The 22,011-nt window shown below is 45.5% G+C and overlaps 2 protein-coding genes across 6 annotated transcripts in view; both read right to left on the reverse strand.

Annotated features, from left to right (window-relative positions):
* Window positions 1–604: 604 nt before the first annotated feature.
* On the reverse strand, window positions 605–13,400 carry PSMD4 (proteasome 26S subunit ubiquitin receptor, non-ATPase 4). 3 transcript variants are annotated; one of them, XM_033415595.2, is made up of 10 exons: window positions 13,275–13,400; window positions 8,657–8,797; window positions 7,530–7,644; window positions 7,054–7,140; window positions 6,742–6,810; window positions 6,357–6,572; window positions 5,853–5,970; window positions 5,567–5,698; window positions 5,415–5,482; window positions 605–1,130 (listed from the first exon to the last, which is right to left on the reverse strand). In XM_033415595.2, exons 1-10 carry the CDS (start codon window positions 13,298–13,300, stop codon window positions 984–986), a joined length of 1,119 nt encoding a protein of 372 aa, XP_033271486.1. In that variant the 5' UTR covers window positions 13,301–13,400; the 3' UTR covers window positions 605–983. The 3 variants fall into 3 exon arrangements, with proteins under 3 accessions (XP_033271486.1, XP_004285243.1, XP_012394309.1); XM_004285195.4 differs by lacking the exon at window positions 605–1,130 and adding an exon at window positions 4,376–4,680 and having other exon boundaries at window positions 5,862–5,970; XM_012538855.3 differs by lacking the exon at window positions 605–1,130 and adding an exon at window positions 4,376–4,680.
* Window positions 13,401–20,023: 6,623 nt separating this feature from the next.
* The window catches only part of PIP5K1A (phosphatidylinositol-4-phosphate 5-kinase type 1 alpha), a 45,613-nt gene continuing 43,625 nt past the window's right edge, over window positions 20,024–22,011 (reverse strand). For all 3 annotated transcript variants that reach the window (XM_004285194.3, XM_033415594.2, XM_004285193.4), the window contains one exon: window positions 20,024–21,903. In XM_004285194.3, the coding sequence (XP_004285242.1) occupies window positions 21,901–21,903 (3 nt within the window). In that variant the 3' untranslated portion in view covers window positions 20,024–21,900. The remainder of the gene's footprint in view (window positions 21,904–22,011) is intronic.

Below are 22,011 nucleotides of genomic sequence, written 5' to 3' on the forward strand. Positions count from 1 at the left end.
CAGGTCAATCACTGTACTCCAGGATGCGGCCAAGTGCTCTATGGGTATTTCCCACTTTACCTCAAACATATTAAGTATGTAAACTCAAGGGTTGAGATTTAATACAATTAATTTGTTTTAACGCTTCATCACGGACAGTTTTTGGTTTTTTTCAAGCCAGGAGTGTATGGGGGTGACGGACACAATGGCGGCCAGCACAGTGTCGTGCCATCGCCTTGGATTTGTGCTAAGGCACCAACACTTTTACCCCCACGGCTTTGGCATCAGTGCCAGTGTCAACGCAGTGGAAGAGGCGAATAACATCATGGCACAGTATTATTATGAAAATAGTTTTGACCTCACAAACCCCCTGAAAGGGTCTTGGGGACCCTTAGGGGTTCACAGACCACATTGTCAGAACCATCACTGTAGAGTAAGTTACCTACCTTCTCTGGCTTTCAGTTTCCTTATTTATAAAACAGAACTAATAATGCTACAGCTACCTCATAGGGTTGTTGTGAAAGCTAAATGACTTAAAACATGTAAAGCACTTAGAATAATCCCTGGCACATTGTGTTATACAAGCATTTGCTAATATTATAATCATATATGCAATGCCATTAAATGTTCTTCCAAAATAAATTTATTGATAGTGTATTATTCCATAATAATGTAACGTAATTGTTGGATATTACGTTGTTTTCATTTTTTCATCACCCTTGTACATGTCTTTGGCACATCACCGATTATTTAGAGTAAGTTCCTGAAGTGGAATTGCCCAGAGTACACACATTTTTTCACAGTACTGTTGAAAAGCATACATGGAGTATTAATGTGGGAGATCTGAAAAGAGAGAGGTCCATGGGCCAAGTGAGTATTTGACTCCAGCAGGGAGCATTTCTTAAGGTGGTGCCGTTGAGTACAAAAGATTATGAACTGTGATGATCATCTCTGAATTGGAAGAGGCCAAGGTGTTGGCTGAGTCATCCTCATGAACACTGAAGTCACCCAGTTGGTATGCAGAGAACCAGAGACTGGGACACAGGTCCCATCGTGACTTGATGGGTAGACTTCGCCAGAACATGATTTTGCTGGGGAACTACACGCAAGCCCAGGAAAGCCAAAGTGACCAATATCTTTATAACCAACACCTATAAAAGATTCCCAAGCCCTAGATGATGAGACATTTCTTTCAAGTAATATTTGATTCAAAACAAAACCAGTCTCCCTCTAAAATTTAGACACAAGCATTTACAACTTCATTATTCAGAAATAGAACTCATCCAATATGAATATAAGGTAAGCACAAAGTAGGTTTTCTAGCTTCATTTGGTGGAAGCTTGTTTACATGCAGGCTTTAAGGTCTGACTTCAGGATACTGGAAATGAAATTCATGGACTCTTGGCCCAGGCAGAAGTAGTAGTATAGTGAGGGCTTCCCTGGTGGCGCAGTGGTTGAGAATCCACCTGCCAATGCAGGGGACACGGGTTCGAGTCCTGGTCTGGGAAGATCCCACATGCTGCGGAGCAACTAAGACCGTGCACCACAACTACTGAGCCTGCGCTCTAGAGACCGCGAGCCACAACTACTGAGCCCGTGTGCCTAGAGCCCAGGTTCCGCAACAAGAGAAGCCACCGCAATGAGAAGCCCGCCCACCACAACGAAGAGTAGCCCCCGCTCACTGCAACTAGAGAAAGCCCGCGTGCAGCAACAAAGACCCAAAACAAGCAGCCAAAAAAAAAAAAGAAAAGTAGTACAGTGAAAGGAGGGTTTTTTTCAATAAACAATGCCATAACAAATGGTTTTCCATGTTAAAAAATTGAAATTGGATCCCTTTCTCAGTGTACACAGAAATCAATTCTAGATGGAATATAGAATTTCTATATGAAAGGCAAAACCATAGAACTTTCAAAAGAAAACAGAATTATTTTTCTGACCTAGAAAAGAGTGTGCTGGATGCAGAAACACTAACCTTGAAAGATTGAGAAATTTGACATTAAATTTAAGAATTTTGGTTACTAAAGGATACCTTTAAAAAAAGTGAAAAGAGCGGGCTTCCCTGGTGGCGCAGTGGTTGAGAGTCCACCTGCCGATGCAGGGGACACGGGTTCGTGCCCCGGTCCAGGAAGATCCCACATGCCGCAGAGCAGCTGGGCCCGTGAGCCATGGCCGCTGAGCCTGCACGTCCGGAGCCTGTGCTCCGCAACGGGAGGGGCCACAGCAGTGAGCGGCCCGCGTACTGCAAAAAAAAAAAAAAAAAGTGAAAAGAGGGCTTCCCTGGTGGCGCAGTGGTAAGAATCCGCCTGCCAATGCACAGGACACAGGTTCGAGCCCTGGTCCAAGAAGATCTCACATGCCGTGGAGCAACTAAGCCCATGAGCCACAACTACTGAGCCTGCGCGCCTAGAGCCCGTGCTCCGCAACAAGAGAAGCCACTGCAATGAGAAGCCCGTGCACCGCAACGAAGAGTAGCCCCCACTCGCCGCAACTAGAGAAAGCCCACGTGCAGCAACGAAGACCCAACACAGCCAAATATAAAAAAAAAAAAAAAAAGGAGACCATGAGTTATCATTTTATCCTCACCAGTTTGGACGAAATTAAGAACTTTTAATGATCCCTAGGGCTGAAAAGGATGTGGTCAATAGGAACTCTTATACTGCAGGAAGGAGTGCAAATTCATACAACCACTTTGAAAAACAATTCAGCATTATCCTGTAAAGTATCCTAAAGAAACTCCTGTACAGGTGCATCCAGAGAGGTGTACGAAAAATTCCATTGTGATCCTGTTGGTAATAGAAAAATAACTGGAAGCAATGCCAGATCCATCCACAGGAAAATGGAGATTGTAGAATATTCACATGATATATATACAACCATGAAATATGAACAAGCAGCAGCTATGTGCAGCAACTCTGATGAACCTCAGAAACAAAACATTTGTTTAAAAAGTGAGTTCTGGGGGCTTCCCTAGTGGCGCAGTGGTTGAGAGTCCGCCTGCCGATGCAGGGGACACGGGTTTGTGCCCCGGTCCGGGAAGATCCCACATGCTGCGTAGCGGCTGGGCCCGTGAGCCATGGCCGCTGAGCCTGCGCGTCCGGAGCCTGTGCTCCGCGATGGGAGAGGCCACAACAGTGAGAGGCCCGCGTACCGCAAGAAAGAAAAAAAAAAAAAAAGTGAGTCCCGGAAGTCTCACAGTATAAAACTATTTTTTAATTTTTTTTGGCCATGCCACTCAGCTTGTGGGATCTCAGTTCCCCGATGAGGGATTGAACCCGGGGCCCCAGCTGTGGAAGCGCCGAGTCCTAACCACTGGACCACCAGAGAATTCCCTAAAACTATTTTTTATAAAGCTCAAATACATACAAAACTAAACATTCTCGTCAGAAATCTTTATGTATATGAGAAAATTGTGAAGGGGAAAAAATAATGTGAAATTCAAGATAACAGTTATGTCTGAGGAGGCTGTAAAGAGGTGGGTTCAAGAAGGCATAGGTGAGGGAAGAGATATGGGGACACATGTATATGTATAACTGATTCACTCTGTTATAAAGCAGAAACTAACACACTATTGTAAAACTATTATACTCCAATAAAGATGTTTAAAAAAAAAAAAGGCATAGGTATGTGACAAGATGTTAGGAATATTCCAGCTCTTACATTGAGTGGTTTCAGATATGTCAGTTTTCTTACATGTAACAATTTATATATAGGTTAAGTATTTTATGTGTAAAATATTATTTACCTCTTCAAATATAATAAACAAAGGGGGAGATTATGTGAATTGTGCATTCTAGTCCATGCCCCACAAAAAACCTTCCTCTAAATTTGGTGCTCCAAGGAGACACATCATGTTTCTCCTTCACAGACCCCACCTTGAGAAAGTCAGGCCTCAAAGATCCCTGACCTTTGGTGTTCTGACTGTTGCCGACTTTTCCACCTCCATCTCCTGTCACTCGCCCAACCGGTCTTTGAGTGACAAAGTGCCTCTGCGCCATCAGCACACGCTGTTCCTGCGGACTGGAAGCATCCCTATCTCTTGCTCGCTGGCTGATGAGGGCTCAAACATTGCCTCCAGGGGCCTTCCCAGAGGCTGCAAGGGTTTGGCGCTCTCTCCTCAGCATTTCCACAGTGCCTGTTCAGGCCTCTCTTTGGACACTTATTAGACGCAGGTACTGCTCATTTACAGGCTGGCCCTTCCGGTTTATACACATGGGGAAGGAGCTGGAGAGATAACAGGTGATACAGCAAAAAAGGCCAGAGGCCAGTACTGTTTTCTGTTCCCCTCTGTGGCCCCAGTGCCTAGCACAGGTGGCTCTCAGCAAAGTTTTTCCTAAGGAAGGATTGTCAGGGGTGGAGATGGGTGGAAGGGGAATGGTCACACTCAAAGCTACTGCTGTTTGAAGCAAAAAAGAAAAAAAGTTGCCAAGCTTTATTTAGGTTGCAGTGGTCACAGACAACGCATCTAACTCTATATCCCACCCTACCCTACTCGGCCCCCTGCACAGGCTCAGCTCCCTTTTCCCTCCAGTCTCACTTCTTGTCCTCCTCCTTCTTGTCCTTCTTGCCATCCTTGGTGGCCTGGGAAGCCAGGGAGCCCATGGCATTTCGAATGGCCTCATTGTTGGGATCCACACCTGGAAGGTTCTCCAGGACACTCTGAAGGAACTCGGGGTCCTGCATCACATCATAATCATCCTCCTCCTGAAAAAGGGCTGTGTCAGCTCGGGGCAGCGGGGGTAGGCTGGCCGGGGAGCAAGCAAGTGCAGGAGGATGGGAGCGCACCTGACTGGGGATGGAGGGCACCTCTGGCCAAGGACAGGAAGGAGGATTTGGGAAGATACCCAGCGCCTATACACAGTATGAACTCAAACATTTATTTTCGTTTAGTTTTTCGGCCCCGCTGGCGCGGCTTGCGAGACCTTAGTTCCCCAACCAGGGATCAAACCCAGGCCCCCGGCAGTGAAAGTGCCAAGTCCTAACCATTGGACCACCAGAGAATTCCCCCAAACATTTATTACTGACCGATTAGAGGAGAAGCCTGAGAACTCTGCTTTCTGAGCTCAAAGGATAAAAACAGATGCCATCACCTTTAGGTTTCCTGCTGTCAGACACCCACTCTCCCCCTTTTTTCCTGGACCCTTTCTTCACCCTCCTGGGAAGATGATAGCACTGAGAATTGTTCAGACTGCTCCCACCAGCAAGGAAGGAAAATTACAAAATACCAGGGCACCTCTCCAACTCTGGCCACTAGCATTCTTGCCTTAGCAAGGTTGACATACAAGGAATGTACATCCATGTGTTTCTTTCCTTCTGCTCCTGCAAGAGCTCATCTATGAAACCCCAAGAGAGGAACAGTCCCAGGCCTAGTGGGCTGAGGATCTGAACACAAGGGGATTTTAAGCCTGATGGGGCAGGGAGTTATTGCTGGCCCTTACCTTGGCGGGCTCAGATGTGTCCATGGCTGAACTGGCATCAATGTCAGCTGATTCTGCCTGGCCAAATTCTGAGGAAAAGAGGTCAGTCCGTTCAGTTTCATGTCCTCACCCAATGTCTCCGCCTCAGCACAACCACCCAGGTTCTGGCTCACCTGCGCCCTGGAGGGACATCTGCATGGCATATGCAATCTGCTCTTCCTCGGTCATACTACTTAGGTCGGGGAGCCCCGTGCGGCCAAACTCCTGCTGGCTGATGGTCATCTTCAGCAGGGCATCGTCCGAGTCTGGGAAAAGGGAGAGAGCGGCGGGGTGGAACCATGCCATATTCCACAAAGACCCACCCCCAAGCCCACGCGTTCCCACACTGCCAGACCCCCCACCCCCATCTACACCAGGCCTCCACTGAGCACCCCGCAGTCCCGGGACTTCAGATTCCACCTCTTTCACCTTCAGTCCCAGTCGTAGCAATTCCGGCCTCAGCGGCAGAGGCGGCAGCTGCCCGCCGCGCCTCCTCCTCCTGCCGCTGCCGCTGCTCTTCCATAGAAACACGAAGGGCCTGGCCAAGGGCAAGGGAAGTCAGACATTCTCCAGCCCTGGGCACCAGGGAAGGCAGCTGGGGAACGCAGCTGAGGGGTGGGAACAAACCGTAAAGGGGGAGCTTCTGGTTTATACACATGGGGAAGGGGCTGGAGAGATAACAGGTGATATAGCAAAAAAGGACGGACTTGGGAGAAACCTGGGGTTTAACGGGGAGAAGTGAACAAGAGAGAGTCTGACATTGGTATCCCTAGAGATCAGACAGAACTGTGGGGAAGAGGGACCAAGAGGGGCTCTGGGAAAACGAGCAAGGGTATTAGGACTGTCTAGCCCTAGAGAAGCTATGTGCCGTGTGGACCAGTAGAGGAGGACAAGGAAGGTTCCCTGAGGTCAACGTTTGCTCACCAAGGCCAGCTCAGGATCAGCACTGGGATCCACTCCAAATTCAAAGTCACTGGCACCAAGACCCAGCATGGCACCGCCTTCCCCAGCCAGAATTGGAGAACTGATGAGGGCATCAGCCAAGCTGGGCCCAGGAGGCACTGTCACCAGATGAGAACCGGTTCCATCTTTGCCATTCAGCGTGTTTACAAAGGCGGTCAGCTTTTCTGTGTTCACCTCCTGGGGAGGGAAGAACATAGGAGGCTCTCCTTCTCGCCCTGCCCCCCATTCTCTGCCATGTCAGCTCCTGTCTGTAGCTACTCTCCCACATGCAGACACTCCTCTGGGTAAGGACTGTTCTCTGTTTACAACCACAGCAGTCAATGCCTCCCGAATGGTCCTTACTCACCTCTTCCCCAAAATTGATAATGTCAACATTTACTTTCTCCTTCTTGAGGCGTTTAGCCAGTTTCACCAGCTGCGAAGAAGGGGAGAGAAATAAGGAAATCTATTCCATACCACGATGGGAGATGACACACCTCACAAAAGCATACAGGAATTGGTAGACCTCTCCAAGGTCCCCCAACAGAAACACTGAATTCTGCACATCCTCCTTTCCCCAAAGTGATGAACCCAATGCCTCTCTGGCTCTCCTAGGGGCCAATAGACCCCATTCCCAAACATGTGGTGCCCAAATTCCCCAGTTATCACTTGGACTCACATCCTTCTCATTGTCCTCCACGGGGCTTCCCACAAAGGCAATGATTCGCATCTTGTGATTCTTGCCCTGTCGGTGCTTCAGGGCCAGCTTGAAAAGGAAGAGGAAGTTCCTGGAGTCAGCCAGAGGAATCACCCAGCTCTTTCCTGTCACTCTGCTCTTTTTCTATGGCTTCTGTGTACCTCGAGCCTACCATCATGCTCACACCAGGTCTAAACCCCCTCCTACACCCTTCCCTTCTTGCTGTGCCTCTCCGTGGATAAGGAAGAGGGGTTAATTCTCAATTCTAGGGATGTTTCCCTTCATGATCTTCACCGATCCTGGGATTCATCCCATCATATCCTTTCTACTCCTTTCTCTAGGTCACCTCTTCTCCCTTGCGCTGGTTCTAGCTCAAGAGTCCAGGGGAAAAATGAACAAGGGTGGAGGCAGAAGCCCAGAGCAAGGAGGAACCACCAAAGGGATCCAACAGGACTCACATGGGCCACGCGGATGCCAGTGCAGAAGGTGATCTTGCCTTTGGGTTGGACAGTGTGGAGCTTAGACAGGATGCGGCCGGTGTCAGGGGTGAGTGTGGTCAGCACTTCACAGTCACTGGGATGTGGGGAAAGCACCTTCTGTGATTTCAGGTCAGGACAAGTGCCTCCAAACTGTGTTTGACTAATCTTTTCTTTAGGGATCTTGATAATAACTGTAATCTCTATTTTTCTTAATCAAATATCTAGTGTTTAGAGAGTGGATCTTATAAGTTCTCATCACAAGGAAAAAAATTTGTTAACTATGTGAGACATGGGTATTAATTAAACTTACTGTGGTGATCATTTTGCAATATACACATTTATCAAATCATTATCTTGTACACCTTAAACTTCATGTCAATTACATCTCAATAAAACTAGGGAAAAACATCTAGTGTTTAGACATGAAACACAGAAAATAAGAAGTGGTTGATTTTGTGAGAAACTTGCCCTCTTCCTCCCAATATTTCCCCCAACCTCTCTCATGTCATCTTGCTCTCGGAGCCCTGGGAATCCTCTACAATATCTGGATGCGCCTTCTTATCTCTCCTACCCTCTCCATTTCTAGACCCATTTTCTAGCTAATAACATGTATATCGGGATGGGTGGTCACTCATTTGAGGATTATCAGTTCCTAAAACAAATCACTTTTGGGGTAATAGGCTGTGTGATATACGCCCTGGGGCTCTGACCCAAAACCGCTTCTTACTGCCTTTAAGATACACTGTGGGAACTTCCTTGGTGGTCCAGTGGTTAAGACTCCGCACTTCCACTAGAAGGGGCAGGGGCTTAATCCCTGGTCAGGGAACTAAGATCCCACATGCCGCGCAGTGCATCCAGAAAAAAGAAAAAATACACTGTGAAATTTTACCCCGGGAGATTTAGCTTCATAACTGTATTAAATTCAGGTTAATATTAAAAACAAGTTGCTGTTTATATTTATACTGAACAGTGAAGAAGGCAGTCTAGGAAGTTCTCATGGAAGCCTCATGGAATCTGCAAAAGGGTAGCTACCTGGGCACCACAGTGGGTCACATACAGAAAACACCCCCGCCTCCCCCAAACCCCTCCTGCTCTGCCCCACGTACTTGGCCAGTGTGATGAGGCCCACGTTGTTCTCAGGGTTGCTACGGGTCTTGGAGTGACAGACTATGTTGACTGCATCCTGCTGGGCCTGTAGCCGGGTGGGTAGGAAGTCCCCGTTCCGCATATACTCGCTGTTGTCCACGCTGTCAGATTAGGGTGAAGGAGGAGAGAGAAGACACACTGCAGGATCTGAGACATCCTCTCCAGTTCCAGGGACCCCCACCTCCTTCAACAACTCTCCTGTGAGGGGCACTGTCGTGTATGGCAGCGGCTCTCAGTCTTTGCGGAACAGAGAATCACCTGCAACCTTTTTTCTTTTTCTTTTCTCTTTATGCAGATGACCAAGCCTTCTTCTAGACTTACTGCCTCAAAATAACCAAAGGAGGAAAAACTTTTTAAGTCTCCACAAGTGATAATGTAAGTACCCAAGGCTGCGAGCTACTAATGTACCACAACCACCTTCTTATAAGGTGCATTAAGTGTTATTAATCATGGTTATGGAGGAACATGTTGTCTGCTACTAAAATAGGAGTATTCCAAAGGTAGGCAATGAAGAGGGCAACTTAAAAATATTTGTAAAATACTTGTAAAATAATACACACTTGGCAGCACTGAGTGCAGGAAGGCACAATGTAATTATCTGGTTAAATGTTTAACAGCTTTGGCAGCTGGACTGAACTGCAAAAATGAAGTTTCAGGGCTTCCCTGGTGGCGCAGTGGTTGAGAGTCCACCTGCCGACGCAGGGGACACGGGTTCGTGCCCCGGTCCGGGAAGATCCCACATGCTGCAGAGCGGCTGGGCCCGTGAGCCATGGCCGCTGAGCCTGCATGTCCGGAGCCTGTGCTCCGCAACGGGAGAGGCCACAACAGTAAGAGGTCCGCGTACCGCAAAAAAAAAAAAAAAAAAAAAAAATGAGATTTCATAGATTTGGGGTTCTCGCCTACACTCTCCCTGCAATTTTTCACAATCGCGAAGAATCCAAATAACATGAAATACAAGGGCCAGCTTCCTGGAGACCAAAAGAAGGCAGGTAAGTGAAGCAGTTATATATCCCAGCAGAGAATCAATTCTTGATGAATTGAGGTCCCTTAGAACTCCAAAAGGAAGCAGTGTCCTCAATGTGACACCTCATTTCTATTGGCAAGCAAAATATGGGCTTGGGAGCAATTTTTTTTCTTTACTATCCTTCGCCTGGGAATAAATACAAATCAAAAGTGACGAAGAGGGCTTCCCTGGTGGCGCACTGGTTGAGAGTCCGCCTGCCAATGCAGGGGACACGGGTTCGTGCTGCAGAGCGGCTGGGCCCGTGAGCCATGGCCACTGAGCCTGCGCGTCCGGAGCCTGTGCTCCGCAGTGGGAGAGGCCACAACAGTGAGAGGCCTGCGTACCGCAAAAAAAAATAATAATAATAAAATAAAATAAAATAAAAGTGACGAAGAGAGGTAATTAAGAAGCTACTGGAAGACAAGTAGAAAGGAAGGGAAGGGCAGTGTTCAGGCACAGGCTCAAATCTCCACTCTGCTACTTACTAGTTCTGTGATCCTGAGGAAGCTACTTAATTTCTCTAAGATCCAGTTACCTCATCCGTAAAATGGGTTTTATTATACCTACACTCACAGGGTTGCTATGAGGATTAAATGCATGGAAAGCACTTAGCACAGTGCCTAACAGTAAGCATGAAACACAGATTAGTCCTTATAGTGGAAATTCAATCTATATAAAGGAGGTCAAGGGCAGACTCTACTGACCATGCATTACATTCTTTTTTCCCTGATACACCGTTTCCAATTACTTTCCCAGCAGGGAAGTAACTGCCTTTCTAGCTTCAAATACAGCAGGTGAGTCCAAATATAAAAACAATGGAAGCTTTGAGGATCATCCAGATGAGGATCATCCAGATAAAGACTGTGGGGGGCTTCCCTGGTGGTGCAGTGGTTAAGAATCTGCCTGCCAATGCAGGGGACATGGGTTCGAGCCCTGGTCTGGGAAGATTCCACATGCCGCGGAGCAACTAAGCCCGTGAGCCACAACTACTGAGCCTGCGCGTCTGGAACCTGTGCTCCGCAACGGGAGAGGCCGGGACAGTGAGAGGCCCGCTCGCCGCAACTGGAGAAAGCCCTTGCACAGAAACGAAGACCCAACACAAACAAAAATAAATAAATAAAATAAAATAAAGACTGTGGGCAAGACCAGCGGATGGATGAGGGTGGAAGGAAGGTGTCAGAGGAAGCGGGGCCTGAGAGGGAGGGAGAACTCACAGTGCAGAACATGGCGGTAGTTCTCACACTGTCATGCGTGCATCAGAACCACTTGGAGGGTGATGGTGGTGCTGGCACTGTTAAAAACACAGATGCCTTCACAACTATGTATGCATCTCCAAAAAGTGTACTGTTTAATTTTCCCAATGTTGAACTTTATATGAATGGAATAATATATGTATTTCCTGTGACTACTTTTGTGCAATGGTGTGTTATTTTTCCCAACAAAAATTCATATCAGGGCTTCCCTGGTGGCGCAGTGGTTCAGAGTCCGCCTGCTGATGCAGGGGACATGGGTTCGTGCCCCGGTCTGGGAAGTTCCCACATGCCATGGAGCGGCTGGGCCCATGAGCCATGGCCGCTGAGCCTGCGCGTCCGGAGCCTGTGCTCCGCAACGGGAGAGGCCAGAACAGTGAGAGGCCCACGTACCGCAAAAAAAAAAAAAAAAAACATATCAAAAAGGGCTTATGATATTATTCAGCTATTCCATAAAGCCTTCATTTAAAAAAAAGAATACAGATGCCTAAACTTCCCTGGCTGGGTGTCTGATTCAGAAGATTGAGAGTAGAGTCAAATATACACAATTTTTTAATAAGCTCCTCCAGTGAATTCTGATGCACAGCAAAGCATGAGAAAAGGAGTGGCTCTCACCGTTATTCTAAGGCCGGGCTAGTACAATACGCCACCAATACGTCTCTCTGGACCTAATCTTTCCTCCTATACGTCAAGCCAGATCAATATTCTTAAATTCCATTTTGTATACAGCTCTGCCTCGACCAACCTCAGAACTTTTTCAGTAGTCCTGTACTGAAGGGTACAGGACGGAACTCAACCTCCTCAGCCTGACATTTGTGGTCTTCTACCTGGTTGTATCTACCTTTCTCTAAAAAAAGGAACTACCTTAAACCAACAACCTAATAATAAAGTCATACTAGTCTATTTCCTACTTCCTAAACATGCCTTGATAATTTACACTTCAGCAGCTTTCTTTATGCCCTTCTCGCTACTCGTAATGGCCTCTCCTTAACATTTGTCTAAGTCCCTTCAAGGCCCTTCTTAAATTCTTTCTTGAGGACTCAAGTACCATGGCAACTAACAGATGTACAGTGCTGTACAGTTTACAGACCACCACGACCTACATTTTGCCTACTTGTGCTATTATAGTCCCATTTTATAGATAAAGTGAGAGATCTACTACATTCTCAAGAACATGCAGCTGGTAAGTACTAAAAACACAGGTTTTTGGATTCCAAATCCTGTCCTCTTTCTACTCTTAATATGCTCTCTCCCACAGGCTGCCATATTTAGCAAACGAAAATATAGGACTCCCAGTTAAATTTGAATTTCAGATGAACAATAACTTTTTAGTATAAGTATGCCCCACACAATATTTGTGACACACTTATAGCCACTTTTTGATATTAAAAACTATTGTTTATGTGAAATTCAAATTTAACTGGGCATCCAACATGTTATCTGGCAACGCTATCCTCCCGGCAAAAAGAAAACTCCTAGGTGTCTGTTCCATGCAATTGGAGATTTGTGTGTGTTTGTGTACTATTCTGTTTTTATTCTATGCTCACACTTAGAAGAAACTCTTGAAACCTTGCAAAAGTTTGACTTTTGCAAATCAGACTTGCAAATCTGACTCCCAATAGCTACTCAGCCATGTCTGAGACTGATGAAGAGAGCTAGCTCACTGGATAAGAGCCTCTGCGTCAGATAATCCTGGGTTTAAACCTTGGCTTCACCACTTAATTAGCTGTGTGACTTTGTATAAGTCATTTAAAATTGCCGAGACTTGGTATCCTCATCTGCAAAAGGGAGGGATGTTCACCTTGAAGTACTGCGAGGTTTAAGGCAGATAAAGTAAATTAAATGTCTGACACTTAGAAAGCAAGCTATAAAGAGTACCTCTGAAGATGATACAGGGAAAGGCAATGGAGTTAGAGACTGAATGGGGCGGGGAAGGGATTTATCATCTCTCTTTCTAACATCCATCATTCTGAGAAGAAGAGAGAAGGGCAGAAGACTATCACGATGAGTCCGAGAAGGACTCTGGCTAAAGACAGGCCTGAGCTGGGCTAGAGAAGACGAAGCTGGAATAGAGAAAGGCAGCAGGGCCGATCAATGACTGTCCGCGGATTGAGGGTTAAGGGGAGTACCCCGGGCCTGTCCTCCGGGAACTACCTCCGGGGCCCCGGGATGACTCAGGGAGTCGATGGGGCTCCTTCCCTCCCGGCCCAAGGCCTCATCTCGCCCATCAGGCGCGCTCACCCACCCGAGGTCCGCCCGGCCTCCGAGCTACACGTGCCGCCGACCCAGTCCCGCTCCCCACGGGGGCCCGAGGTAGCTCCTCACCAGACCATAGTGCTTTCCAACACCATCTTGCCGCCTTCCTGCCTCCCCGACCGGTTCTCCTGGACCACCTAACAACAACTCCTCCAATTGGCCCAGCGCTCATCACCAATCACTGATCTCAGCTCCGCCAGCTGGTTCCGCCTCCATCCTCCGCGTTGCGTTCTGGGAGTTGTAGGCGCCGCCAAAATAAAAGGGACGTTTCGGGCGGGTGGGTGTTGGGGGAGAGGCGAGATAACGTGAAAAAGAGGGTCCCACCTCCACCTGCCCTGCCGTTCAGGTTTTCTGGTGGGGTTCCCTGCCGACAGGATCTAAGAGAAGCTGTGGAGGAACCTTTGAAAGTTCTGTGGCTATGTCTGTTCCAGCATTTTTAAAAAGTGGTGGGATGACTAGTGACTTTCCAGCTCACTCTGTTCCCCATGGCACTTTGTTCATCAAACTACTAAGCCCTTATGCCCCTGAATTGCATTTGCTTGTGTATCTATCTTTCCCACTGCATTAAGGCAGGAAAGGTGGCAATCTCTGCTATCCCTGAGTCCACTACATAGCCTGACACATGGTAGGAATGCAGAAAAAGTTTGACGAATCAGTAATTTTAACTAATCTCCCAAAGAATGGGAGACAACCTAGTCAACCGTTTTGGTTTCTTAATCAAGAATTACATTAAAAAATGCCTTGGCTGGGAATTTCCTGCAGTGGTTAGGACTCTGCGCTTCCACTGCAGCGGGCACAGGTTCCATCCCTGGTCAGGGAAGTAAGATCCCACATGCCACCGCGCGGCCAAAACTAAAATAAACAAATAAATGCCTTGGCCTACCTTCCCCTACACACACACACACACACACACACACACACACACACACCCCAGAGATGGTAGATAGTAGATGGAAATGGCAAGTGTGTTGTAGATATTACCTAAATGTTGGTAAAGTTTTAACGGATATGTTCAAAAGTTATTGGTAACCATCACAGCTGGTAGGAGTTAAATCTCTGTATCACTAGAGAAAAAAAAAAAAAACCAAAACCTGTCACTGTAACCATAGACAAGGATAGTAGACAGCAAAGGGAAGAAAAATAAGAAAGCACAGAAAAATAATTAGTGGCAAGTTCAAACATAAACAAAATATTTTAAAAACAAGACAAGAATTACATGTTTTTGAAAAGGAGCTACACGATGTAGAGAACTTGGAAGGGAACATAATAAAGTCTGCCCTTGTGGAGCTTGTATTCTATGGGGAAGGCAGATAATAAACCAATAAGTAAATATATTGTCAAATGATAAAACTAGGATGGATGTGTTTTCCTTTTTATATAAACAGAATATTAGGGAAGACTTACAGTTGAAAAGAGACCTGAAGGATACCTGGGGGAAAGAGAAAGTGCAAATGCCCTGAGGCAAGAGTGTACTTAAGACCATGAAGGCTGGAGTAGAGGGAGAGAGAGAGAAGAAATGAGGCCAGAGAGGCAAAGGGAGTGGAAAGGTTGAATCATGTACAGTTGCAAAGATTATTTTAAGGACTCTGAGATAGGAGCTGTTGGAAATTTTCAGAAGAGGATCACTCTGGCTGCTGCATTGAGAACAGACTGTGGGGGGAAAAGAACAGGATATAGACCAGTTAGCAGACTACTTCAGTGATCAGGTATGCTGGTGGCTTATTGTAGGGTGGTAACAAGACGTGAAAATAGTGACATATGGATGGATTTTGAGTATGTCATACGATACAAAACTTAGAAAATTTGCCAGTGGATTTGTTGGAGGATGTAAGAAACGGGAGTGTTAAGGAAAACACTAGAGTTGATTCTAAGCAACTACAAGAATGGAGGCACTATTTCTGAAGATGGGCTAGGAGGGGCAGGAACCAGAAATTTAGCTTTGGACATGTTAGATTTAAGATGCCTGTTAGACACCTAAATGGAGATGTCAAGTAAGTGGGTAGATATATGAGTTTGCAGTTCAGAAAAACGATCTGGGCTGGAGATAGAAATTTGGAAGTTTTTAGCTAATCATGAGGTGACAGGGGTGTTTGACAAATTATACAGGGCCTTTAAAACTTTAAAACATTACCTAGGGAGTGAATGTAGACTAAAAGAAGGGGGCCTATGATTGAACCCTGGACATTTCAACATTTAGAGGTTAGAGAGGAAAGGAGGAACCAGAAAAGAGGATGGAGATGGAGCAGTGTAGCACCTTGGTAAGGACAACCGGGAGAAAACACATAGTATCCCAGAAGCTAAATGAAGAAAAGTATTTCAAAGAGCAATAAACTGTCAGATGCTGCTGACATGTCAAGTAAGATGAGGACTGATATATTTAGCAACACTGAGGTCATCAGCGACCTTAATAAAAGATGTTTCAGTTGGGTGGTCAGGGTAAAAACTTGGAGTGAGTACAAGAGAGATTGGGGTAAAAAAAAACTATCTGTAAAAATTCACTTCGGGACTTCCCTGGTGGTCCAGTGGTTAGGACTCTGCACTTTCACTGCCGAGGGCACGGGTTCGATCCCTGGTCAGGGAAATAAGATCCCACAAGCCTCACAGCGCAGCCAAAAAAAATTCATTTGTAAGACAATTGGCTAACATTGACCACTGCCTGGGTATTATTAAGGAATTATCAATTTTTAAAGGCATGATAATGTTGTTATGTTTAAAAAGAGCCCTTATCTCTTGAGTTATATATATTGAGGTATTTATGCATGAACGGATATGATGTCTCCGATTTAACTTAATCCTTTGGAGGTGCAGAGAGAAAGGAGGGGTGGGGTAGAAAGTATACATAAAACAGATTGGCCTTATTTGTGTTGACAATTATTGAAGCTGGGTGATGCATACATGTCAGTTTCCTATACTCTACTTTTGGTTTGGAAATTTCCATAATAAAATTTTTTGTAAAAAAAAGAGGAGAGGGCTTCCCTGGTGGCGCAGTGGTTGAGAGTCCGCCTGCCGATGCAGGGGACACGGGTTCGTGCCCCGGTCCGGGAAGATCCCACATGCCGCGGAGCAGCTGGGCCCGTGAGCCATGGCCGCTGAGCCTGCGCGTCCGGAGCCTGTGCTCCGCAACGGGAGAGGCCACAACAGTGAGAGGCCCGCGTACCGCAAAAAAAAAAAAAAAAAGAGGAGAAATTAGAAATAACTCATGCTCTTTAATGAACTTTTAAGAAGTAATTTTACAGGAGATGATATTGAACTGTTTTTGTGTCTTTGAAAAACTAAAGAATGAACAGCTTTTTTTTTTCCTTTAAAAACAAGACGCCCCTTTATTTTTTTTGGCTGTGCCATGCAGCTTGCGATATCTTAGTTCCCCAACAAGGGATCAAACCCGGGCCCCCTGCAGTGGAAGCGCAGAGTCTTAAACCTGGACCACCAGGGAATTCCCAAGAATGAAGAGGATAATCTGAAATCTATTTTAACTGGCTAATCTTTGTTTAAAGAGTGAATGAGACTCCAACTGCGGTAAATAACTTTCAGAATAGCTGAGATTGACATGCTTAAGAGTAAAACATTAGACCAGGATTTCCAGCTTTATAATCCTATGGTTTTGATTTCCCTCATTTTTGCAACAGGCCCTACTTGCATCTGAATACAGATGGCAGGGTACAGCTGCAGAATAAGTGGTAGCTGCTACCCACCACTAGAGGGACCCTCTGACCATCTAGTGCACCCACTCAGCAGCTGCCTGAGTATGTTGAAGGGTGACGAGGTATGCAAAAGCTTTTATTAGGTCCCATTGGTTTATTTTTGTTTTTATTTCCATTTCTCTAGGTGGTGGGTCAAAAGGATCTTGCTGTGATTTATGTCATAGTGTTCTGCCTATGTTTTCCTCTAAGAGTTTTATAGTGTCTGGCCTTACATTTAGGTCTTTAATCCATTTTGAGTTTACTTTTGTGTATGGTGTTAGGGAGTGTTCTAATTTCATTCTTTTACATGTAGCTGTCCAGTTTTCCCAGCACCACCGATTAAAGAGGCTGTCTTTGCTCCATTGTATATTCTTGCCTCCTTTATCAAAAACAAGGTGACCATATGTGCGTGGGTTTATCTCTGGGCTTTCTATCCTGTTCCATTGATCTATATTTCTGTTTTTGTGCCAGTACCATACTGTCTTAATTACTGTAGCTTTGTAGTATAGTCTGAAGTCAGGGAGCCTGATTCCTCCAGCTCTGTTTTTCTTTCTCAAGATTGCTTTGGCTATTCAGGGTCAGTTTTTGCACAGCAAAGGAAAACATAAACAAGACGAAAAGACAACCCTCAGAATGGGAGAAAATATTTGCAAATGAAGCAACTGACAAAGGATTAATCTCCAAAATTTACGAACAGCTCATGCAGCTCAATATAAAAAAAACAAACAACCCAATCCAAAAATGGGCAGAAGACCTAAATAGACATTTCTCCAAAGAAGATATCTATATTACCAACAAACACATGAAAGGATGCTCAACATCACTAATCATTAGAGAAATGCAAATCAAAACTACAATGAGGTATCACCTCACACCAGTCAGAATGGCCATCATTAAAAAATCTAGAAACAATAAATGCTGGAGAGGGTGTGGAGAAAAGGAAACTCTCTTGCACAGTTGGTGGGAATGTAAATTGATACAGCCACTATGAAGAACAGTATGGAGGTTCCTTAAAAATCTAAAAATAGAACTACCATACGACCCAGCAATCCCACTACTGAGAAAGCCATAATTCAAAAAGAGTCATGTACCACAATGTTCACTGCGGCTCTATTTACAATAGCCAGGACATGGAAGCAACCTAAGTGTCCATCAACAGATGAATGGATAAAGATGTGGCACATATACAATGGAATATTACTCAGCCATAAAAAGAAACAAAATTGATTTATTTGTAGTGAGATGGATGGACCTAGAGTCTGTCATACAGAGTGAAGTAAGTCAGAAAGAGAAAAACAAATACCTTATGCTAACACATATATATGGAATCTAAAAAAAAAAAATGGTTATGAAGAACCTAGGGGCAGGACAGGAATAAAGACGCAGACGTACTAGAGAATGGACCTGAGGACAGTGGGAGGGGGCAGGGTAAGCTGGGACAAAGTGAGAGAGTGGCATGGACATACACACACTACCAAATGTAAAATCGATAGCTAGTGGGAAGCAGCCGCATAGCACAGGGAGATCAGCTCGGTGCTTTGTGACTACCTAGAGGGGTGGGATAGGGAGGGTGGGAGGGAGGGAGATGCAAGAAGAAAGAGATATGGGGATATATGTATATGTATAACTGATTCACTCTGTTATAAAGCAGAAACTAACACACCATTGTAAAGCAATTATACTCCAATAAAGATGTTTGCTTTTTTTGTTTTTAAAAAGAGTGATGAGGTAAGGGTAGCAGAAAGATCATTTTTTCCCTACCACATGTTCAGATTCAATTCCTTTTTGGGAAGAAGTCTTCTCCTTACCCAGCCTAAAGGAGGGCTGAGCCTGTGGCTTAAACTCAAATTCAAAACTTTGAGAATACCCAATTCCTCCTTTATTCCAATTACTTGTTCTATCATAAAGTTGTTTTCCTTTTTATTACCATCACAATTCTCTCCCTTCCTCTCCAGTTGATACCACCATCATCCTAGACGCACATCACCTCACACCTAAATTATTACAATCTAAACTGTCTGCTTTTTCTATCCACTGTGATAGAACTTTGTCAACAGATTAGTTTCGGAATTTTGTTTTGATCATGTCCCACTTACGGACAAAAACGTTCTATCCTTCCCCATTGCCTAGTTTAAAATAAAAATCCCTCAGCTTTTATCAGTCAGGTTTCCAGTGTTGCCTCCACCTATACTTATTCCAATATTCTCACTCAGGTCTCCCTCCACCATTGCTTTCACCATGATCTCTTCCTTGTTCTCTAGAACAGATCATTCTCATACCTCTAGGCCCTTGTGCTCAAGTGAAACTTTCCCCAACACTTCAGGCCCACAATAACCTCTCATCTTCTTTGACCTTTATATGCTGTATCACTCTTTCAGAGAACTGAAATCCTTAACTGTATCACATCTAACATGTTGTTTTTGTGTGCACGTATGTGTGTGCTCCTCCTGGACACTATAAACCCTTGAAGGTCAATTACTTCTTTTGACCTTCAACTGCCCAGTGCATTCATGGCTCTTGCTCATTAGCTGCTGCATAAATATTTGTAGAATGACCTTAACAAGGTAGGGAATAGTGGTGTGGAAAGGAACATTTTTTAGTTTGTTTCTCTCCAAATCTCCCCCACCGCCTTAGAACATCCCTTTTTGTCTAGTTTCCCATTCCAGTAAAATAGCCTAAGCTCAACCTCACAGAAGAGAAAAACACATAGCTGAGGAAAGCAGTCTCTATGCTTTTCTAGGAGTGACAGACACCCTGGGGCCAGGTCAAGGGAAGGAAAGGCAGAGAATCCTAGGGCCAACCAACCTCAAGCTTGCTTTTCCCACTGTCCCTCTCCTTTCCTCCTAAACCTGAGTAGAATTTTGAGCTATGGGTCCCCAAATCCCTAGGCAACAGACCCACATTAATTCCCTTCCTATTCATTCACAGCTTTTCCTTGTCAAGTGTAAGTTGTTAAGAGGGAGGAGGTGACCAGAAGGTAATGAATGAAGCCATTTCTCTCAGCCTGAGTTAGACTGAAATTGGAGTGAGGAAAACTGGAAAGGATGCATTTGTTCAGGGTAACATGAACAAAACTGAGCCTGAGGTAGGAGGGTGGAGCAGATGGTATATGAAAAAGAACCAGGAAGAAGCAAGAAGTCTAAATAACTGATGAAAGTTTAATACATTAAAACCAGGTATTTATCACTTTTATATTGTATTTGCCATTTCTGAACAATACAAAGTAGAGGCAAATAGTGACACTTCATAAAAATGTTGATTCCCCATTCCCTTCCCTAAGACCCAGCCTCCCTCAAATATTCCCTCCCACCCCCTACAGAACTCTGTCCTGAATAAAACACTTAAATACATCATAAATAGTAAATTATGAAAAAAAAATAGCAAGAATTGTTTCTTTTCTTCTTGTAAAAAAGAACATGGCAGCAAAGACAGGCAGCCAGAAACTGGCTGGGGGTGTCTAATATAGACAGTTACTCGGGGTATGAGCTAACCTACTATCAAGGCAGGGTGGGATGGAGAGGGGACAGGATGGGGATTCAACAATCTGCCTGAGATGCCAGGCCCCCTTCTTCCCCTGACAGGGGGGAGGAGGATCAGATGGAGAACATGGGGAGGAGAGGGATTACACAGCCCGTTTCCACGTTCTCTGCATGAAGAGAGGTGGCAGGGCATGTGGCACAGCAATGACCTCACTAAGGCAAGAATCTGCTGGCTCTCCATGAGTTTAAGAGAATATTCTCTAGCCTCACAGTTATGGACTACCTGTTAAACAGACACAGGTGTCCCCTTCTCCATCTCAGCTCCATGAACAGCAGAACGCTGTTGGAAAAGGTGGTAAGAGCAAGGAAGAAATCTCCTTTGGAGAAGAATCTAAAATTCATTTGATAAGTCTTCATATTTAGAAAAACAAGCAGAATACATTTCAAATTGCAAAACAGTAATAATCATTATGGCCTGGCCGTGAGTAGGGTCCTGCCTAGGAAGGGTTCTGACCTTTTACCCCTATGACTGCCCCACTGTTTAACAAAAGGGGTAAAGATTACCCCATGTCCCACTCTCTCCATTCCTTCAGCTTTCAGAAATTCATTAAGAGAGGAGGAGTTAAAGAGGAGCTGCTCCTGGCAGAGCAGCTTCTGTTTCTCAAACACCAGGGCTCTTCTGAGGGAACCCTATGAATATGCATCTCACCAATACTTACAGAGTTCTGATCTGAAACTGTCTGGCTTGAAATTGTGTGCTATTTTTCTTTTCCTTTTTTAAGGAACCAAAAGAAGGCGGCTGGGAGGTGGTTAAACACCCTTACCCCCCAAAACACCTTTACAAAGATTACAGGGTGGACGGGCTTCCCTGGTGGCGCAGTGGTTGGGAGTCCGCCTGCTGATGCGGGGGACACAGGTTTGTGCCCTGCTCTGGGAGGATCCCGCATGCCACGGAGCGGCTGGGCCCGTGAGCCATGGCCGCTGAGCCTGCACGTCTGGAGCCTGTGCTCTGAAACAGGAGAGGCCATAGCAGTGAGAGGCCTGCATACCGCAAAAAAAAAAAAAAAAAAAAAAAAAGAGTACAGGGGTCTTCTTCCACAGAAAAAGAGCTAAGGTTGGGATAATGTACCAGCCAGTCTGTCCTGAGGAAATTAAGAGTCCAGCTCCTGGTGAAAGGTAGATGAGGGGGAAGAAAACCACCAAGTCCAACAACCCCACTTCCAACAGGAAGAATGGGGGTTTGAAAACAATTCAGTTGTGGAAGGAAGGCTGGCTAGTAGAAAACCTGTGCCACCCAGCTCAGGAGTAGAGAGGATGCCGCTGTCCTCAACTGTCCGAGGCACTAATGCCCATTCATGAGGAAGGCGAAGTAGAAGAGGTTCTTCTTCAGGGAGGAGACGGAGAGCTCCCTTAGCCTCCATTACACTTTTTTTGATGACCAAGTAAAAGAAAACTCAGCATTGCTGGGTCAAGGGCTGACATCTTGGGATCACAGAGATGGTAGAATCTTGCTCCAGGTCTTCTGAGGATTTTTGTTCACTGGAAAAGGGAAAGGGTTTAAAGTTAAGGATGTGCAGTATGAGATGAGGCAGGAAAGGAATTCAAGTTTCCTTCTAGTTCAGTCTCAGCTTCCAAGTACAAAGGTAT

This window comes from Orcinus orca, chromosome 1, assembly GCF_937001465.1.
Source record: "Orcinus orca chromosome 1, mOrcOrc1.1, whole genome shotgun sequence".
Taxonomy (NCBI): Eukaryota; Metazoa; Chordata; class Mammalia; order Artiodactyla; family Delphinidae; genus Orcinus; species Orcinus orca.